At 43.5% G+C, this 18,306-nt stretch overlaps 1 protein-coding gene across 2 annotated transcripts in view; it reads left to right on the top strand.

The window, feature by feature from the left end:
* Positions 1 to 18,306, top strand: part of USP7 (ubiquitin specific peptidase 7) — a 53,631-nt gene that overhangs the window by 32,106 nt on the left and 3,219 nt on the right. The window contains exons 7-29 of one of the 2 annotated variants that reach the window (XM_078381438.1): positions 837 to 967; positions 2,427 to 2,481; positions 3,127 to 3,207; positions 3,295 to 3,385; positions 3,766 to 3,848; positions 4,262 to 4,371; positions 4,882 to 5,047; positions 6,298 to 6,442; positions 6,584 to 6,714; positions 7,184 to 7,318; positions 7,478 to 7,579; positions 8,967 to 9,072; positions 9,798 to 9,890; positions 10,585 to 10,652; positions 11,956 to 12,056; positions 12,741 to 12,894; positions 13,765 to 13,832; positions 14,124 to 14,232; positions 14,325 to 14,402; positions 15,453 to 15,553; positions 16,391 to 16,490; positions 17,055 to 17,174; positions 17,721 to 17,792. In XM_078381438.1, coding sequence (XP_078237564.1) covers positions 837 to 967; positions 2,427 to 2,481; positions 3,127 to 3,207; positions 3,295 to 3,385; positions 3,766 to 3,848; positions 4,262 to 4,371; positions 4,882 to 5,047; positions 6,298 to 6,442; positions 6,584 to 6,714; positions 7,184 to 7,318; positions 7,478 to 7,579; positions 8,967 to 9,072; positions 9,798 to 9,890; positions 10,585 to 10,652; positions 11,956 to 12,056; positions 12,741 to 12,894; positions 13,765 to 13,832; positions 14,124 to 14,232; positions 14,325 to 14,402; positions 15,453 to 15,553; positions 16,391 to 16,490; positions 17,055 to 17,174; positions 17,721 to 17,792 — 2,400 coding nt within the window. The remainder of the gene's footprint in view (positions 1 to 836; positions 968 to 2,426; positions 2,482 to 3,126; positions 3,208 to 3,294; positions 3,386 to 3,765; positions 3,849 to 4,261; positions 4,372 to 4,881; positions 5,048 to 6,297; positions 6,443 to 6,583; positions 6,715 to 7,183; positions 7,319 to 7,477; positions 7,580 to 8,966; positions 9,073 to 9,797; positions 9,891 to 10,584; positions 10,653 to 11,955; positions 12,057 to 12,740; positions 12,895 to 13,764; positions 13,833 to 14,123; positions 14,233 to 14,324; positions 14,403 to 15,452; positions 15,554 to 16,390; positions 16,491 to 17,054; positions 17,175 to 17,720; positions 17,793 to 18,306) is intronic. The other variant, XM_078381437.1, reaches the window with a different exon arrangement.

Below are 18,306 nucleotides of genomic sequence, written 5' to 3'. Positions count from 1 at the left end.
CCTATAGAGAGGCAGGCCACTTAGCACCCGGGATAGCTCCTTTTGCAGAGACTCGGTTACGGTGACGGTTGCTCTGAGGAAGGTCTAAAATTTGCATGAGGACCAAATCGGCGAATCATCCCTTGCTGAGTGGTCACAGCCTGCCGTTTTCAGCAAGAAATACAGGACAGCACCCAGCTTGGACTTTGCTCTATCCCAGAACCAGTGGCCAAATCTTAACTGGCTACCTAGGTTACGGGGAAGATTCTCTTCTTGCCCTACCTGGAGATCCCCAGGTGATCTCCTCTCCAGAGATGAACCAAAGCCCAACCCTACTTAGTTTTTTAAATCAAACAAGATTTGTAAGATGGTGTGAAGGCTGGCCAGACCATCAGTCAGGGACATTGGCGAGCCTTTGGTTCCCAAAGTCCTGAGTTCCAAACCCCTAGTCCCTATTAAAAACAAGCTCCCCCCGCCCCGCCCCATACAAAAGGGAGACCGGGTGGTTTCCAGTTTGCCAGCCGAGTCCTTAAACCCAACTTGACAGCAACCTGAGTCACCATCCGTGCTGTTGGTGGCGTCCAGCTGCATGAATGAAAGGTGCTGGTTGTTTTGCCTTGATACGTTAGACGTTGGGGCACCCTGAATAAGAAGCAACTGACCATCATAAACCTGGCTGATGAAAATGTCCTTTTAAGTTCCCAATGGGTTCGACTCTAAAGTGTTTAACTGATGTTGTTAACATGTCTGGTGGCATTTCCTTTCCACTCCGGACGAAACGAAAGAGCTGGGAAGCCTTTTTCCACAGTCCTAATTAAACTGGTTGGGGGTGTTTTGTTTTGTTTTGTTTTTTTAAGGCAGTGTACATGATGCCAACGGAGGGAGATGACTCGTCCAAGAGCGTCCCTTTAGCGTTGCAAAGAGTCTTCTACGAGCTTCAGCACAGCGACAAGCCTGTCGGCACGAAGAAGCTCACCAAGTCTTTTGGGTAAGCGCTGGCCAGGCGCCCCAGCCCTGGTCGTGGCTGAACTGCCGTTTTTGTGACTTCTCTTGAAAAGCGAGTTTTGTGATCTGTTGAATTAAAACTACAGCATGAAACCCCGTTTTATATTGAGACAGAAGTCTCATTTTATTGTAACCTGCACCCATTATTTTTAAATTGAGTAGTCATATGAGTTTTATTCAGTTAATCTAACAATGAAATTTGCTTGTGGGCAGAGATTCTTTCTGAAAACATTCTCGTCTAATCCGCAAAGAAGCTTCCCATGCTGTACATAAGAAGACATTCACAAAATAGAAAGTTCCCAGTACTATACAGCAATCTTAATAGATCACATTGCTTTCCTTTTGGGGAGAGAGAAAAAGTCAAGCTGGTGCATCAACAGGGATGTTTTTTTCCTGAACTAGACTATACTGAGGCATCTGGAATCTGAGCAGCCCCGTAGTAGCACCATCAATAAGCATTTGAGGAGTGACTTTTGAGAACAAAGCGTTGCTTTGTCCCAAACTAAACTCATCAGCCCTTCCTCTTTTTTTAATAAACAAAGCTAGTTTATAAAATACATGCAAAATTATATTGGTATTTGGGTGCAGCCCTAACTAAGCTGAATTAGCCCTGATTAAATTTCACATGCCCATCTTACTGTACAGTGGTGCCTCGCTAGACAGTTACCCCGCATGACAGTTTTTTCGCTAGACATTGACTTTTTGCAATCGCTATAGTAATTCGCAGAACAGTGATTCCTATGGGGGAATTTCACTGGACAATGTTTGGTCCCTGCTTCACAAACCAATTTTCGCTAGACAACGATTTTGACAGCTCCCTCCGTGCTCGCAAAACGGATGTTTTCGAGACCTAAGCTTCGCAAGACAGCGATTTAAACAGCTGATTGGTGGTTCGCAAAGCGGCTTTCCTGTGGCCGATCTTCACTAGACAACGATGATTCTTCCCTATTGGAACACATTAAACAGGTTTCAATGCATTCCAGTAGGGAAATGCTTTTCGCTAGACAATGATTTCGCTAAACAGCGATTTCGGTGGAACGGATTATCATCATCTAGTGAGGCACTACTGTACTTGCTTAGCAGTTTGGCTGGATGAAGGGAACAAGATTGAAAGATTTATTTATTTAAAGTGTAGCCCACCTTTCTCCTACAAAGAGGACCCAAGGAAGCTTACATCATTAAAAGCATAATAATTAAAACCTGAAAACAGTACATTATTCAAAGATTAAGGAAGAATTAAGAACATAATATTAAAATATAAAATAACCTTATATTAAAGCGTTTTTCCTTTTGAGATGTCACTTAGATGTCCCTTCGATCTTGTCTGACCCTTTGTGGTGGTTTGTTTCCAGAATCAAGTATTTCTGATAACTTCTCCGTTCTTTGCCTGTGCTCACATGATTATAAGTGGCACTTTTTCTTTGTTTCACTTTTTAATAAAGATGGGAGACTTTAGACAGCTTCATGCAACATGATGTTCAGGAGCTATGTCGAGTGGTATGTATTTCACACCCACCTTGTCTTGTTCTCATCAGGGTTCGCATACGGCCTTGATTGTATTTACGCTCAGCGTTTTGATAACAAAGTAATCAAGAGGGATATTCTCCGCCAGAAGCCATGATAAAATGAACTCCCATTCATTGCCATGGAATTATGCACACTTGCTTCCGGCTGTATCGTGCCCTTGGTCACCGTTACTAATATTCCTGGTTTGGTTTGAGGCAGCGCTTAGCTTTGGACCCTGCCTTGGTCACCGCATCTCAGTTCAGGAATATTGGCAGCCATTAGCGTCTTCCTGTGCACATGCAGAGTGGTTTTCCCACTCACACTGAGAAATCGGAACCATTCCTTCCCTGTTTGCCCTTCCTGAGCTTGGCTTCATGCCATGACATTCATGCAACCTACCTCCTTTACCAGAGTGGCCTATAAGACACTGTTCTGGGTGAGGGTGCTGTTTATTTCTGTATATCTGAGTCTGTAGATCTCTTCTTCTTGAGGAGAAGGAGATTCTGAAGGCTTTTGAATTGACAGAAAGCACACCGGACAGAATAATGCTCTGTCAGTTCACCGTGATCATCCTAGTGCCTTGAGCTTCCCGAAAGACGTTTCTGTTACTGACGCAAGCTTTCTGTTTTCTTTCAGTTGCTCGATAATGTTGAAAATAAAATGAAAGGCACCTGTGTAGAGGGCACGATTCCTAAATTATTCAGGGGGAAAATGGTGGTATGTATTCGGTGTGGACGCTAACTCAGGGTGTGGTTGGGAATTGCATAGATGATTGGTGTTTAACGGCCCTTTTCTTGTTTGCAGTCTTACATCCAGTGCAAACACGTAGACTATCGGTCTGAACGGATAGAAGATTATTATGATATCCAACTAAGCATAAAGGGAAAGAAGAACAGTAAGTCTATATTATCTCTCTTGAAATGAACTCTCCACTACCTTGGAGTGGAGGCTTTGCTTTGTCACAGATTCAAAGGGGCACTTTCTTCGTTATTAATATCCAGGTAAGTTCTGTGACTGATTGTGGCTCCGAACCATTGAGGGGAGTTGTCGCTTTGTCACATAATATTTATTGCCCATCTGCTTTTGCTTGACCATTCAAAGAGAAAAACCTAGTGTGACAAACCATGTGGGACACATGTCAATTTTAAAGGTACACCGAGGGGTTGCCAGGGAATGGAGTTGTGGGAGATGTCTTAAAATATTCCTTGCTTTTTTTTTTCTATATTGTCTCTATGTAACCATGAAACCCTTTTCTTATCTCAATCTTTTTTTCAGTCTTTGAGTCTTTTATTGACTACGTAGCAGTGGAGCAGCTGGACGGGGATAATAAATATGATGCAGGAGAACATGGCTTGCAGGTACGCTAAATTCCATTTGGGTCTGTGTAACAACAAAAGCTTCAGGCCTAGTATTTCATGCTAAATTACATGCTTCTCACCTATTTTATATGCAAAATGCCGTAGGACCCCCCCACCCCCATGGGATCGTTATCCATGGTTTCACTTACCTGCGGACTGAAAAATATTTTTAAAAATATTTAAAGAAAAATTCCAGAAACACATAATTTCCATGATGCAATTCCTGGTCACTAGAGAGAGCCAGAGGCCACACTATGCATAGGGTTCGCTATTATCCAAGGTTTTCTGCATCCACAGGGGGGACACTTGAAACTGATCTCCCCGCAGATACAGGGGTTGTATTGTACTTTATTTCGATGATGACTCTGGTAATTCCGCTGCTGATCCATGTCTGTCTTTCTTTTAACCTGCAGGAAGCTGAAAAGGGTGTGAAATTCCTCACGTTGCCTCCCGTGTTGCATCTGCAGCTCATGAGGTTCATGTATGACCCCCAAACTGACCAGAACATCAAGATAAACGATAGGTAATAAATCCCCTGTTGTAGTGGAGGCAGAAACCTGGGTGTGCGGGAATGTGAATAGGCTAGCCAAAATCATAGTTGGTGGCCTTTAAATTTCTTCTGGTGAAATGAGAAACAAGGTACTGGTGTTTTCAAAGAAATAAGCATGCCTTATTCTTCAGTGTGGCTGATGGCTTTAAGTGCATGGGTTCAGAAACACTAGGAAGCTCCTGCCAAACCAGGGTAAGGCCGTCAGGGCCCGCCGGATGGCCTTGGCTCAAGCCACGGGCCGTCATGGAGGGACTGGGAGAGTCCCCCTTATTTAGTGGAGCTGGTCACCTGGCCACCTTAAGTGGGCGATTTTGCTCATGGAGTAGGAGGCTACTGTCGTGAACGCATAGCTGGGCAGCTCATCTTCAAAAACGCCGTACTTATGATTTGCTCCACCCTTCTTGTCCCACGAGTTCCAGTATCTGCATCCATGTGATTTTTTTTTTAAAATATTCCTTTTGTTTTTCTTTTGAAAACAAACAGGTTTGAGTTTCCGGATCAGTTGCCTCTTGACGAATTTTTGCAAAAAACCGACCCAAAAGATCCCGCAAACTACATACTTCACGCAGTACTCGTTCACAGTGGAGATAACCATGGTGGGCATTACGTCGTTTACTTGAACCCGAAAGGGGATGGAAAAGTAAGTAATGTAAGAATCCCTAATCTTTTAACTGTTTGTATCTAGAATTGTATTAATAGTCTTTTGAATCCTTGCTGAAAATCTTGTCTGTAGAGTCAACTCTGAGAATAAGCTTAAGATCCTCATGTTACACCTTCCTCCTCATAGGTTGTTGCTCTAGAAATCTCCTTCTCTTCTTTGACCAGAGGTCCTGTGGCAAAGAGAAGCAAGCTAGAGTATCTGTGTGCCTCCGGAAGTTCCCTTCGGATGGGCTGGTCTCTTAGAGACAATACTGTCTTGCATTCTTTTGTAGCCTATCATGTGGAAATAAAACCGAACTTTTTGAGAATAGTTGGCCACGTCAGAAGCATGAGCTGCTGTTGGAAGGGAGAACCCATGTTAATTCCAGACTGTTGCCTGGTTCTCAAGGAATCTTGAATCACAATCCTGGGTTTGTCTTTTGATCAACGGTGTGAGGTTAGACCAGTCTTTCCCCCCACTTTACGTGGCACTGAAGTTAGGAAGACTTTATGACAAAGGATGAAGTCGGATCTTCTAGATTCAATTCCAGTTCTCCATTGATCTGTCCATGTCGCACCTTTGCTCTCTACCTGATTTCTCCTTTGGGTGCTTTTGATTTGTGAGCACCCACAAAGACAATTTTTTTAAAAAAATTGAAATCGACTAATGATCAGCCCTGAAACATTGAGGATCTGCTGTTCTAGATATTCATCCAAATATTTACAGTTTCCTCACCCAAGTGCATGCTTCTTTTACGAGAAACTGTGGCCTGCAGGAATTCAGAGCTTGATTTGCTTTCCACTTTTTTTAGGGGTTCATCTGATTATTTAAATTTACTTCAGAGATGTTTCTAATGGCAACAGAAATGCTTGACTCCCCTCCCCTCCTCCCACACTAATCAAAATAATTAAAATGGGGGAGGCAGAGTTCTTCTCTTGGTCCAGAGATTTCAAAACAATGTTGAAATATCAGAACATCGGAATTATTAATGATACAGATAGTACAGGTTTTTGTTCAGACAGCTGTCGTACGTCAGAAATTAGATCAGTTTCTTCAAAAAAGATAGTGATGCAATTTTCTTTTTGTGCCCTAACATTCTTGGTGGAGGAGACTTTTTATTTAATTTCACTCCAGAGCATAAAGTATTTGGGTTGTTATCTTAGTTCCAAAACATACAGTATATTTGACTGACTTCGGTTTCAGCCGTGCATATGACGATCAGCTCTTGCCACGTATTTCTTTCTTTCTTTCTTTTGTAGTGGTGTAAATTTGATGATGACGTTGTATCTAGATGTACAAAAGAAGAAGCAATTGAGCATAACTACGGAGGCCACGATGATGACTTATCTGTACGGCACTGTACTAATGCGTATATGTTGGTTTATATCAGGGAGTCAAAATTAAGTACGTATACACTTGTGTCCCACTGGGTCATGACGGGCCTTGTGTTTCAGAATGCAAAGCAAACCCTTCCTGCTTTAAAAAAAAAAGAGGAAGTCTTGATCATTTATCGTTGTCTGAAATACTACCGTTGGTGTTTTCCAGGTGAAGTTTTGCAGGCAGTGACGGATCACGATATTCCTCAGCAACTGGTGGAACGGCTTCAGGAAGAGAAAAGAATAGAGGCTCAGAAGAGGAAAGAGAGACAAGAAGCCCACCTCTACATGCAAGTGCAGGTCAGCTGTGGCCTCCGACAGCCCCCCTCCCCCAAGATGTGGCGTTTAAATAGATGCATCTCTTGGAGGCAGTTTTTATCCCACCTCCCTCGTGGGCAAGATCCTGTTAAGTCCTAGTTCTGGTGTGTTTCACTCACAGTGGCGTTGGCCGTGGTCCTGTCCCGTTGGTTGCCCTTGTCACTGCAAAAGCAGAAAACGCTGGGGTGACGGAGAGCCAACCTTGATGGTGTTTGCCGAGAATCTGGCCAGCAAATGGAACAGGATCCTGGCCTGTGTGGTTCATACTTAGGACTCTTTCCCCCGTTTTCCTTTCATTTTGTGCTTATCTTGCCTCTCTGGTCATTAACAGACGTCTTAAAGTAGGTCTGGGACCGAGAGCGACTGGATGGATGGGAAAAGAAAGGCTTAAACTCAAAACTGTGAGCTTCTGCTTCTGCCCTCTAGTAACCTAGGTTTTGTGTAATTCCAGATAGTCACAGAGGACCAGTTCTGTGGCCATCAAGGCAACGACATGTATGATGAAGAAAAAGTAAAATACACTGTGTTCAAAGTATTGAAGAACTCAACGCTTGCGGAATTTGTTCAGAACCTTTCTCAGACAATGGTAAGCTCTCTCTCTCTGACGCGTCCTGCCCTTGTCTAGTATTGAACCTAATCATCTCTTTTCTGGGGCGTGGGTGTGTACAGAGACACTGTAATGGTTGCTTCCTTTCCTTCACATGTTGTGTGTGTCTGTCTGTCTCTGTCCATTTCCCATTTTTAGGGCTTTCCGCAAGATCAGATACGATTGTGGCCAATGCAAGCCCGAAGTAACGGGACGAAAAGGCCGGCTATGTTAGACAATGAAGCTGATGGCAATAAAACTGTAAGTATGCATATCAGTTCTAAATTTCAGTGCGTTCTTTATGTGTTCAGCGCTAAAGATACAGCCCGTGAAGTATATGAGATCCGGCTCCCACATCTTATCCAGGCTTGAGCACAATTTTTCCTTGCAAATTTCAGTGAAGTCCTGCTTGTATAGAACATTAAACAGGGCTTTTTGATTTAACCGATGCAGTTCAGAGCCAGCACTGCCCAGAAAGGTTATTAAGAGCTTCTTAGTAAGAGAGATGGAGTTTAAGAGTTGCAAATGGTCATTCTTGACGTGTAGAGAAGTCAGATTTCCTTTGGGTTCTTGAAGAGACCTCCTGTACTTGGAACTTCATAGTCTTTTGCCCTTGCTGATTTTTCTAAATGCTGTTTCTAAAAAGGGAGGGGAGGGGTTAGTACGGTGTTGCAATTAAAATATACAAAAATTTAAAGCGTAAATAATATAGGGTACAAAATAGCACACTCCCGGGAGTAAATTACAGAGATAATTAGAAATCAGGTCGGTTGAATGCGGCATGATCTTACACATTTTACACCTCTCAGAAAGCCCGTAGTTTCGTTTCTCTGTGCTTGATAGCACTTGGTAAGTGACAGATGTATGTGTGGGTTAGTGCCATTGAAAGATGTCATGTAAATTTCCCTGCAGTGTCTCGTTTGCCCATTCAAGCCACCGTTTTTGGTGTTGTGCAGCCTTGAAGTGATGAAAAAGCTTATGGTCATCAGGTTTCAGTCTATAAATACTCACCAGTCATCATGACTATCAGGCAAAATCCCAAAAAAAGAAAAACACACACACAAAGACAAAAACATGCAGCGTGACTGTTTGTTTTACTATAATGGGAAACTTCTTGAAGCAAAACAACAATGAGGGTGGTTTATCTCCTGCTTAAAACTAAAAAAAAAATCCTTTTCTTCATGTGTATTTTAGGGTGACTCAAATCAAAAACTCCGGCACATTGTTTTCCTAAAACAGATTCTTCTCCTCCTTTCTTGAGTGGCTGGCTATGATAGCAATACAAATCTCTTTGCCATTTTTGATGTCCTCCCTCTACCAAGTCCCCCCACCCCACGCCAAAACTTCTCAGACCGTAGGTTAGGCTGAGAGGTTGTAGACCGAGCAGCAAATGTTCTGCACCGACCAGGAAACTGAGCCTGGGTTTCTTGCTTCCAAACTTAACAGTTAACCACTCCACCTTGTCTTTGGGCTGTTTTTATTACTCCAGAGTAGGAACAAACATGTTTTAAAAGCTCCTAATGCTTCCTTCAGATGAAACTGAAAGGTAGTATAAGCTGTGTAATATTCCAACTGTGTTGATGTCCTCAGAGAGCAGTTTCCTGTCGTCTTACCTCCTTTCATGAAAGTCTCTTCTTTAACTATTCAGATGATAGAGCTGAGCGACAATGAAAATCCATGGACAATATTCCTGGAAACAGTAGATCCCGAGATGGCTGCTACGGGGGCAACGTTACCCAAGTTTGACAAAGATCGTAAGTACACTCCTTGAAGGCCTAGATCCGGTGAACTTTGGGATGAGCTCCTCATCCCCAGGAGATCTGGGTTGGTTTGCCTCGAATCAAATCTCCAGGCTGCACATGAAAAGCTTCTTTTGAAAATGGAGGTCCGCTCCATAAGCTGTGTTCATTGTAGATCCCGTCGTTCCTTAGAGAAGCCGCCCAAAGCAGCCCTCCTGAGTGCTAGCCGTGAAAGATCTAGAAGCGGATCCCCGATGTGTATTCGTTCTGCTTGGAAATAGTTTCTTGCAAACCTCCAGTTACAATTCTTTATTCGTCTCCCTGTCCTGCCTTTCAGCTAAAAAAAAAGGCTTCCGAGCTGGCTGGCATAAACAAAAGCCGAACCGGCCGTGCCTGCTGGTGTAGAATAGAAAAGGCATGACACAGAAGGAAGAAGGGAAGTGGATGAACGAGGGGGAAAAGAAACCGGACGTGGGTGCCTCAAATTTTAATAGTATTTAAATGATGGGCTGGAACATTTCAGATGCAGCCTGGTTGTTCTGTGTATGAATAAATAAAGAGTTGTCCATTTACTATTGCAGCACAGAAGTGAATTTCAACATGTACATAGTAGAAGTCCCTTCAAGCTCAACAGTAGCCGAAGTTTTAGCGCTACCTCAGTTTGTCCTGTTCTTACCGTGTAATAGCAAACGGTGTTTGACTTGCAGAAGAATAATGTGCTTGTTCCTGAACTTTTGCAGACGACGTAATGCTATTTCTGAAGATGTACGATCCAAAGACACGGAGCTTGAATTACTGTGGACATATCTACACACCTATATCCTGCAAAATACGTAAGTCCATCGTCCTGCTGCTTGTAGAAAAGAGTGAACAGATCTGACTCCAGGACCGAGTGGCTCCCTTGAGTTGGATCCGCTGGAATTCACAGTCCTCTCCTCCACTTTGCTTCCCTCAAGCACCCTGTATACCCCCAAAAAATATATATACCGTTTTTTCGCACCATAAGACGCACTTTTCCCCCACAAAACGGGGTGGTGGTGGAAAGTCTGTGCACCTTATGGAACGAAGAAAACAGATTATATTTTCCTGTTTTCTTCTCCTAAAAATTTGGTGCGTCTTATGGAAAGGTGCGTCTTATGGAGCGAAAAATATGGTATATACTTTGGGGAACTTTCTGGAGTGGAATTTGGGCCTCAGGGAGGTGGGGAAGCAGGGTGTTTGTTTCTGCTGATGCTAGATGCTGAAATGCATGGTTGGCCCTGAAACTTCTGTGTAGAGAAGTTAATTTTAGCACAGGTGGCATGGGTGTGCTGAGCCAGGATTTTGGAAGTGGGCATACCCGATTTCACACCAGATTCCAAAATCTTCTTTATTATTTTTCCATCTCCACTGGGCTGATGCTCCAGACCCCACCTCCCTGGAATGCCGATGTTTGAATCGTTTTATTATTTCATACTAAATTCCAGGATCATGTGTTTAAAAAGATTTGCAGAAACCATACATTTCTTTTTCTGTTCTTTTCCAAAGGTGACTTGCTGCCAGTTATGTGTGAAAGAGCAGGATTTCCCCAAGACTCTAATCTTATCCTCTATGAGGTTTGAAGCGCTTATTATTCCTTAAACTAAATCTTGATGTCATGGGTGTTTACGTAGGAAATGTCACTGGAAGAAAATAGGTTAAATGACGCCAAGTATTATCATCGCTGTAGAAGGGAGGGGAAGTTACCGCTAGACAATCCCAAATTAAATAGAGTACAAACAGCCCATTTCAGACAAGAGTGCTTGCTCTTCATGAAATCCGTTTGAGATTCCACAACAGCCAGCCATCTTTCATTAAAAAAAAAAAAAAACACAATGGCTGACATCCTCTTGCATAGCTGCGCAAACAGCGTAACTTTTGGAAGCAGCAAAGTTAAGAAATCCCCCGTTGCCAGGATACTTTGCATGCTGAGTTGCACCAAATGCCTATGGAGATTTCTTACGTTAAGCCAGCTGGCTTCAGGAAGTTCTGCCATCAGCGTAACCCAGACAAGTGGATTTCTCACCACCAGCACCAAAAGCGTTGATGGAAGTGCATCTTAGACCAGCTGTTTGGGTTGAGAAGTTTGTTTATTGGGTTTGGTGAATCTTAAAACATCTGGAACCATTGGGGGAAAGTTCATTTCATCATGGCGGGAGAGAAAGAAAAAGACCGGGTTTAACTGGATTTCCATTGAAAGAACCCTTCTGCTATGCCACTGTTGTGTTTCATGATGGGGTTTCCGTTGAAATGTCTAGTAGTTACTGCTTTTGCCAGTTCTCCTTGGCCCAAAGCATCTTCCTCCTAATGCTCAAGCATTTTATATGGACTTCACCAATTTATTTTTCCCCCTTTATGCCACCTTCCTCTAAGAGGCCTTCGTCGTTCTAAGACGCTCAAACCACTTTTTTCCCTGACCGAGAAAGGACATGTATTTGAAGGGAGTGAGGAAGATGCAGTTCAGAAATGGCAGTTTAAAAGTAAACCTGTTGATGAGTCCTTAAACCGAAATCCATGTCTAAATGTGTTACAGATGCATACCTGCATATATGTGTGCACAATAGCTGTGCAGCATTTTTAAGAGTGGTAAACGATGGTTGTAAGCTTTGATGTGCGGCCCCACCTGTGAAAGCTTATGCCGTTGTACTTTTTATAGTATTTGCAGTTCTCAAAAAAAAAAATTCTCTCCATCTTTTGAGATAGTTGCAGGAGTCCATGCTGTGATAAATGAATGTTGCTACACCCTGTAAATAAATTTTCTAATTCACTGTAAATAATTATAAATGGCATTGTGTGTGTCTGAGTGACAAAACGACAGCACAAATGTTTATATTCAGGATTGCCCATGAATTATTCCTGTTCAATTCCTTTGTGATTCAGGAAGTTAAGCCGAATTTAACAGAGAGAATCCAAGACTACGACGTTTCCCTCGACAAAGCTCTCGATGAACTGATGGACGGAGACATCATTGTGTTTCAAAAGTAGGTATTGACTGAGGCTTGCCGTACTCAGCTGAATTTGATAAGTTAAACCTGGGGTGGGAAACATGGCTCTCCAGGAGTCATTTAACTACAACTCCCATCATCCATCACCTTTGGCCAAGTTGACTGGGTTTAATGAAAGTTACGGGGAGCCACTGTTCATTCCTCTGTGGCTTAGACCTTCGAATTTGCTCTTTACTGTGGGAGCTGGTGAGCATGTCAACACTATGGAGGCCTTCAAGAGAAGATCGGGCCACCATCCATCCAATCCGCTTGGATTGGGATCCCTGCCCTGAGCAAGGGATTGGACTCGATGGCCTTAGAGAGACCCCCCCCCTTCCAACTCCCACGATCCTAGAATTCTCTTCCTCTTTGCCCATAAACCATTAAGTCGGAAAGCTCTTACAAACTTAAGAACATTTAACCTACTGTCCCTTCTTTCGTTTTCTCCCTCTTTTTCTGTCGTGCATGCATATAACTTGACACAGATATGCGGCTTAACCTGGCAGAATAAGCCCTGCATTGTGGAAGGACCTCTTTACAGCTCAGGTCTCTTCGGCTGCTTCGGATTATTTCCAGAAGCTGCACAAAGAGTGAAAAGGGCTGGAGAGACTTGCATCCGTCCAGCGTCTAAACAATCTTGGTGCAATTCAGTGCAAGGACTCTGGTCTTTTGCGTTAACAGGGATGACCCCGAGAACGACAACAGCGAGCTCCCGACGGCGAAAGAGTACTTCCGAGACCTGTACCACCGCGTCGACGTCATCTTCTGCGACAAAACGATCCCCAACGATCCCGGTTTTGTCGTCACCTTGTCCAACAGGATGAACTATTTTCAGGTATATCCTTCCCATTCCGTGACAGAAGCTAACAACTGCCCGGGGATCCTTCAGAGAGAAATGCAGAGCTCTTGCCTCCATCTCATCTATAGTGGTGCCTCGCTAGACGATGATAATCCGTTCCACTGGAATCATTGTTTAGCGAAATCATCGTCTAGCGAAAAGCATTTCCCCATTGGAATGCATTGAAACCTGTTTAATGCGTTCCAATGGGGAAGAATCGTCGTCTAGCGAAGATCAGCCATAGGAAAGCCACTTTCCAAACCGCTGATCAGGTGTTTAAATCACTGTCTTATGAAGCTTAGGTCCAGAAAACACCGGTTTTGCGAGCATGGAGGGAACTGTCAAAATCGTCGTCTAGCGAAAATTGGTTTGTGAAGCAGGGACCAAACATTGTCCAGCAAAATTCCCCCATAGGAACCACAGTTTTGCGAATCGCTATAGCGATCGCAAAAAGTCAATGTCAAGCAAAAAAAACTGTCATGTGGGGTAACTGTCTAGTGAGGCACCACTGTAGACAAATACCTTTGTCTTTGTTTTGTTTTTTAGCTACCCTTGAAAATTTACTGGAATGGGGAAGCCGGGGGGGGAGGGTAATACCCATTTCCCTGGAAGCATAATTACTGCAGCCCAATTTTCTTAACCCTGTTGCTCCTTTTAAGTGGTGCTGTACACTGATAATTGCCCAGATATTGTTCAAAAAGGTGTTTTCCCTCCACAGCAAAAGGTGGAAGTTTCGGGGCATTCAGGGCTGTACGTGGAAGGTTTTGTGTGGACTCACAGTGTTCGGATCACAACATTCTTGCCAGCATGGATTGTGTCACCTTCTGTTCTGATCTTTTTATTTTCTCAACACTTTTATCTCCCCAGGTTGCAAAGACAGTCGCCCAAAGACTTAATACGGACCCTATGCTACTGCAGTTTTTTAAGTCTCAAGGGTAAGAGCCATTCCCCCTACACAAACCTCACAACTTCCCTTAAAACACACTTGGCTTTGTCTTAGAGCAATAATTGTGCTGAAGGTTGGCTCCTCAGATCCTTAGCGCAAGAATGGGGTTGTGTGTGAATATGAATCTGGCTTGCAATTCCTGAACACGGGTCCTGGAATTGATTCCCAGCTTTAACTGGGATTTTGGAAACCTTTGTAAAACCTCTAGGGAGCATGCTTGTGTAGAATTATTTGTATATGACTCGAGAATGAGATTTCTCTCCTGTTTCTTCTTGCCCAGTTACAGAGATGGTCCAGGTAACCCTCTTAGACATAATTATGATGGAACTTTAAGAGACCTCCTGCAGTTCTTCAAGCCTAGACAGCCTAAGAAACTTTATTATCAGCAGGTGGGAGACTTTCTTCTCTTTATGGGGCACAGATTCTTTTGCTTGTTGGCAGCAGACTAAATAATCTCTCTTTATTTTCCTTGTCATTGTAGCTTAAAATGAAAATCACAGACTTTGAAAACAGAAGAAGTTTTAAGTGCATATGGTTAAACAGTCAGTTTAGGGAAGAGGTAAGTCAAGCTGCCTTAAAGACAGTAGATGAACTGAGTCTGTAAACATGTTCATTTGTTTTAATAGATTTATATTCCTCCTTTCTCGCAGAATTGGGAGGGAAAGTGGCTTACAGTACAGTAGGAGTATGGTATCTGCAGGGGATCCTGTTTCAAGCCACCCTGCAGATGCCGGAAATGGTGGATACAGTAAACCCTCTATTGCATCGTCTCTGGTTTCCCTCTAGTGGCCAGTTCTTTTAATACAGCTTGGAAATGTGTATTTTTGGGTTGTTGGGTTTTTTTTAATTTAACATTTTCAGGTAGCGGATAAATGAAACTTGAGTACTGATCCCGCAGATAACCGTGGTCCTACTGTATAGTTAGAAAAAACAATAACATTAAGATCAGTAAGTTGCAAATATTAAAACAGAATTAAACTAATAGTGTGAAAATACGGTTCAGATTAAAATACCATGGCCCAAATCCTGTTGTGTCAATGGATGCCACACAAAGGAAGTGAGGTCGCCTGCAAGCAGCCTCCCCTAAGCTCCAGGCATGGAACTCTTTCGTTAGAAGCTGATAGTTAGAATCATTCCGTTGCTGTCCTTCCTCTTTGTCCACCAAGCAAGTACTGTAGGTGCCAGAGAATGTTGGCCTTAATTAAGAGGCTTGTGTTTCATTCCATTCATTACTACGTTTATTTTAATTATTTTACTACTCTTTTGTTTGCCAAAATGAAATGCAGTAAAACACTTCAGCTGAACAACCAGCCCCCCTGTTGATTAGAAGGATGTTATAATTAGTGGAGGGCTGTCGTGAATAAAAAGCTCTTTGCCCGTCTTGGACATTGTGGCATTAGGAGCAACGTATTTTCGCGCATCCAGAGAGTGTCAGAAACGGGGAAGGCGCTCTGATCTCCTCCTTGACGTTGCGCACAATTGATTAAATACTGTGTTCGATAAATTTGAAAATCATGGCATCAAATGCCCTCCCATAATTTTAACAATGCTGTATTTGTCATGCCATTTTATTCTTTCCCTGACTTTTTATTCCTTTCGTCTCGTTCAGGAAATAACACTATATCCAGATAAGCATGGATGTGTACGGGACTTATTAGAAGAATGTAAAAAAGCTGTAGAACTCTCTGAGAGAGGCTCAGGGAAATTAAGGCAAGTGTTGTTGGTCTTGTTTATCTGTCTATTTGAAGTCTGCAGTGAACAAGGGTTCCATCAGGCAAAATCTAAAGAGACAAAAAACAAAAAAATAGGTAGCACCATAAAGACTAGCTATTATATTTTAATGTAAGCTTTTGTGGACACGTCCACTTTGTCACACATATGAAAACAGAATGAAATAACAGATGGAATATCAGTTTCACAAGCAGAACATTCTAAATATTCATTGGCTCTTGAGTACATCTACATGCACTTCTCTACATGGTCTATGTGTTTTAGGGCACTGCTGTAAACTTTGCTCCAGGAGACAGAAAATAGAGACCAGGCCTGGACAAAGATGAGCGGGGGTGGGGGTGGAGAAGAGATTGTGGGAGTGGAGTAGGTAGGGTTAGGGAGACTGGGGATTTTGTTAAAAACACAGGAGGGGAGAGAAGTAAGTATAAAAGTGAAAGAATATAACAGAGATATCACGAGTGTTCATGTAGGGAATATTGACAGCTTTTACCTTTGAGTCTTGTGATGAAAGATGGGCTGGGTTGTTACAAAGAAAATAACAGTGGCAGGAGATGACAGCAGAAATCTTACATATGGTAATGACAAAAGAAACCTCAATCCATTTGTATGTTTTATTGTATCCATTAACTTTAGTGGAGGAGGCGGGGAAGTGAACAATAAAGCCTCCTAAGAAATTGTCACAAGGCTGGGTTTGAAGGATTTCTGCAGAAGCCCTGTAAAAACTCAAGGAAATTTCCATACCAGGACCATCTGTTATTATCACGTGCTTGCATCATGTTCAGTCTTCTAAAACGGGCTCTTTCTCCTCTTGTTCAGGCTGCTAGAAATTGTAAGTTACAAAATAATCGGTGTCCATCAGGAAGATGAATTATTAGAGTGTTTATCGCCAGCAACAAGTCGGACGTTTCGAATAGAGGTCAGTGTTAAATGCACTGTAAGATAGGAATGTTTGAGCCCCATCCTGGGAGATTCTAGCATTCAGCCTTTGCCAGCTGCTCCGGACATTCCAGGGTCCAGGAAAGGATCTGGGTTAGGATTAGGTGATCCAGTAGGCTTCATAAATAACAAATAAAGTCATAGACAGAATGGTAAAAGAAATGAGGTTGCAAATGAATGCTAACTTGTGCTGAAAATAAAACAGCCAACTGTTCTGTTCCTGCCACCTGTAATCTCTTTTCACCAAGTAGGGTCCAGCGGAATTAAGTCCACCTCTGACCAGCCCCAAGACATTATAAACTTCATTCTTTGGGTCATCCGGCCCATAGCTTTTGCCTTTCTCCCCACTTCTGTTTTGTTTTCTAGCTTTCCTAATAGAGTACTCAAATAAACACGGAAGATTGCTCACTTTGTGACTTCTCAGTGGAATGAACCGGCCTGCGGTTGCTCAGTTTTGGGCGAAACCCTCGTTTTCTTCTGCTGAAGTTTCTGATGGTCGGCGTCACCGACACGTGCACTATGTTTCTTCTCTCTTTCAATGCAGGAAATCCCACTGGACCAGGTAGATCTAGATAAGGAGAATGAGATGCTAATCACGGTGGCTCATTTCCAGAAAGAGGTTTTTGGGACGTTTGGCACTCCGTTCTTGCTAAGGATACACCAGGTGAGCCTAGCGGTGAAACGGAACTCTTGCCTCTCTTGTGTTTGATGGCTGTTATTTGGAAGCCAGGGTCCATGTGTGAGCCATTGAGAGAGAGAGACTAGGAGTAGATATTGAGGGTGGCACATGGGCCAAGTGGAGTAGCACTAAGGCCTCTACTCAGCCACAGAGCCCTGCTGACTAGCGTGGAGCTAGGAGGTTTCGAGTAACGATGCCATAATGGCAGAAGCGCCTTGGAAGATGGGCTACCCAGAGCGATCAGTGAAGAGGGAAAAGCAGTAGTGTCCCTTTGCAGCCACCAGACTTAAAGAAAGTGAGGTGTGTGGCATTCTGGTTTTGCACCCGTGTATGTCAATAGGCAGTGAGACGTAGCAACACAAAGGGAAATGGTCTTTAGGATCCGGAGGGAGGGAAGACTTTCCAGCGGCCGTCAGGGAAGCAGAGCTACGTGGAGGGCCGTGCTTGTCCCGCGGAGACAGGCGTTGAGCCTCCCGAGAAGCCTGCTGGCCCTCATGGTTTTCCCTTGTCTGGATTTTCTCCTTTCTCTAGGGCGAACACTTCCGAGAGGTGATGAAAAGGATTCAGGCCGTGCTGGACATCCAGGAAAAGGAGTTTGAAAAGGTAGGGCTGCCGGTCGCTCAGCCCAGGCAGGGCTCCTGTGTCGTGTTCTTCAGAAGTGGGGGGCTTCTGGGGGAGGAAGGGTCTCCTCCTCTCTCCTTTTTTGCCCTCCTGCCCGCGTTTCTCCTGCAGTTGGACAAGGGCCTGGCTGGCTGACAGAAATATAGATGCTCAGGCTCTGTGATTTCCTGATTGGGGCTTCCTAGAGGCCTGGTTTGCTGCAAGGGCCCCGAGCCCACATCTCGTGAATCATTTGTGCGTTTAACGCCACTATGAGATGCACTAATGTTATCAACAAGTGAGACTTTTTTTCCCAACGAGTCCACTCTTATTATGCTTCTTATTTTCAACTCCCACCACCACCAAGTTTTTCCTCGTTTCACAAAGAAAAAAGGGTAACCTATGGGTGCTTGGGTGGCGAAGACCAGCATGGCCTTAGCAGCACGTACTAGCCAGCAGAAAATAAATTTAAAATTTTGAATGGAAGAACAAATCTCTGGCCGTCAGGAGTGGAGAG

Source organism: Pogona vitticeps, chromosome 13 (genome assembly GCF_051106095.1).
Source record: "Pogona vitticeps strain Pit_001003342236 chromosome 13, PviZW2.1, whole genome shotgun sequence".
Classification (NCBI taxonomy): domain Eukaryota; kingdom Metazoa; phylum Chordata; class Lepidosauria; order Squamata; family Agamidae; genus Pogona; species Pogona vitticeps.
The sequence above is the reverse complement of the archived record's forward strand: the minus strand, read 5'-3'. Positions and strand labels throughout refer to the sequence as shown.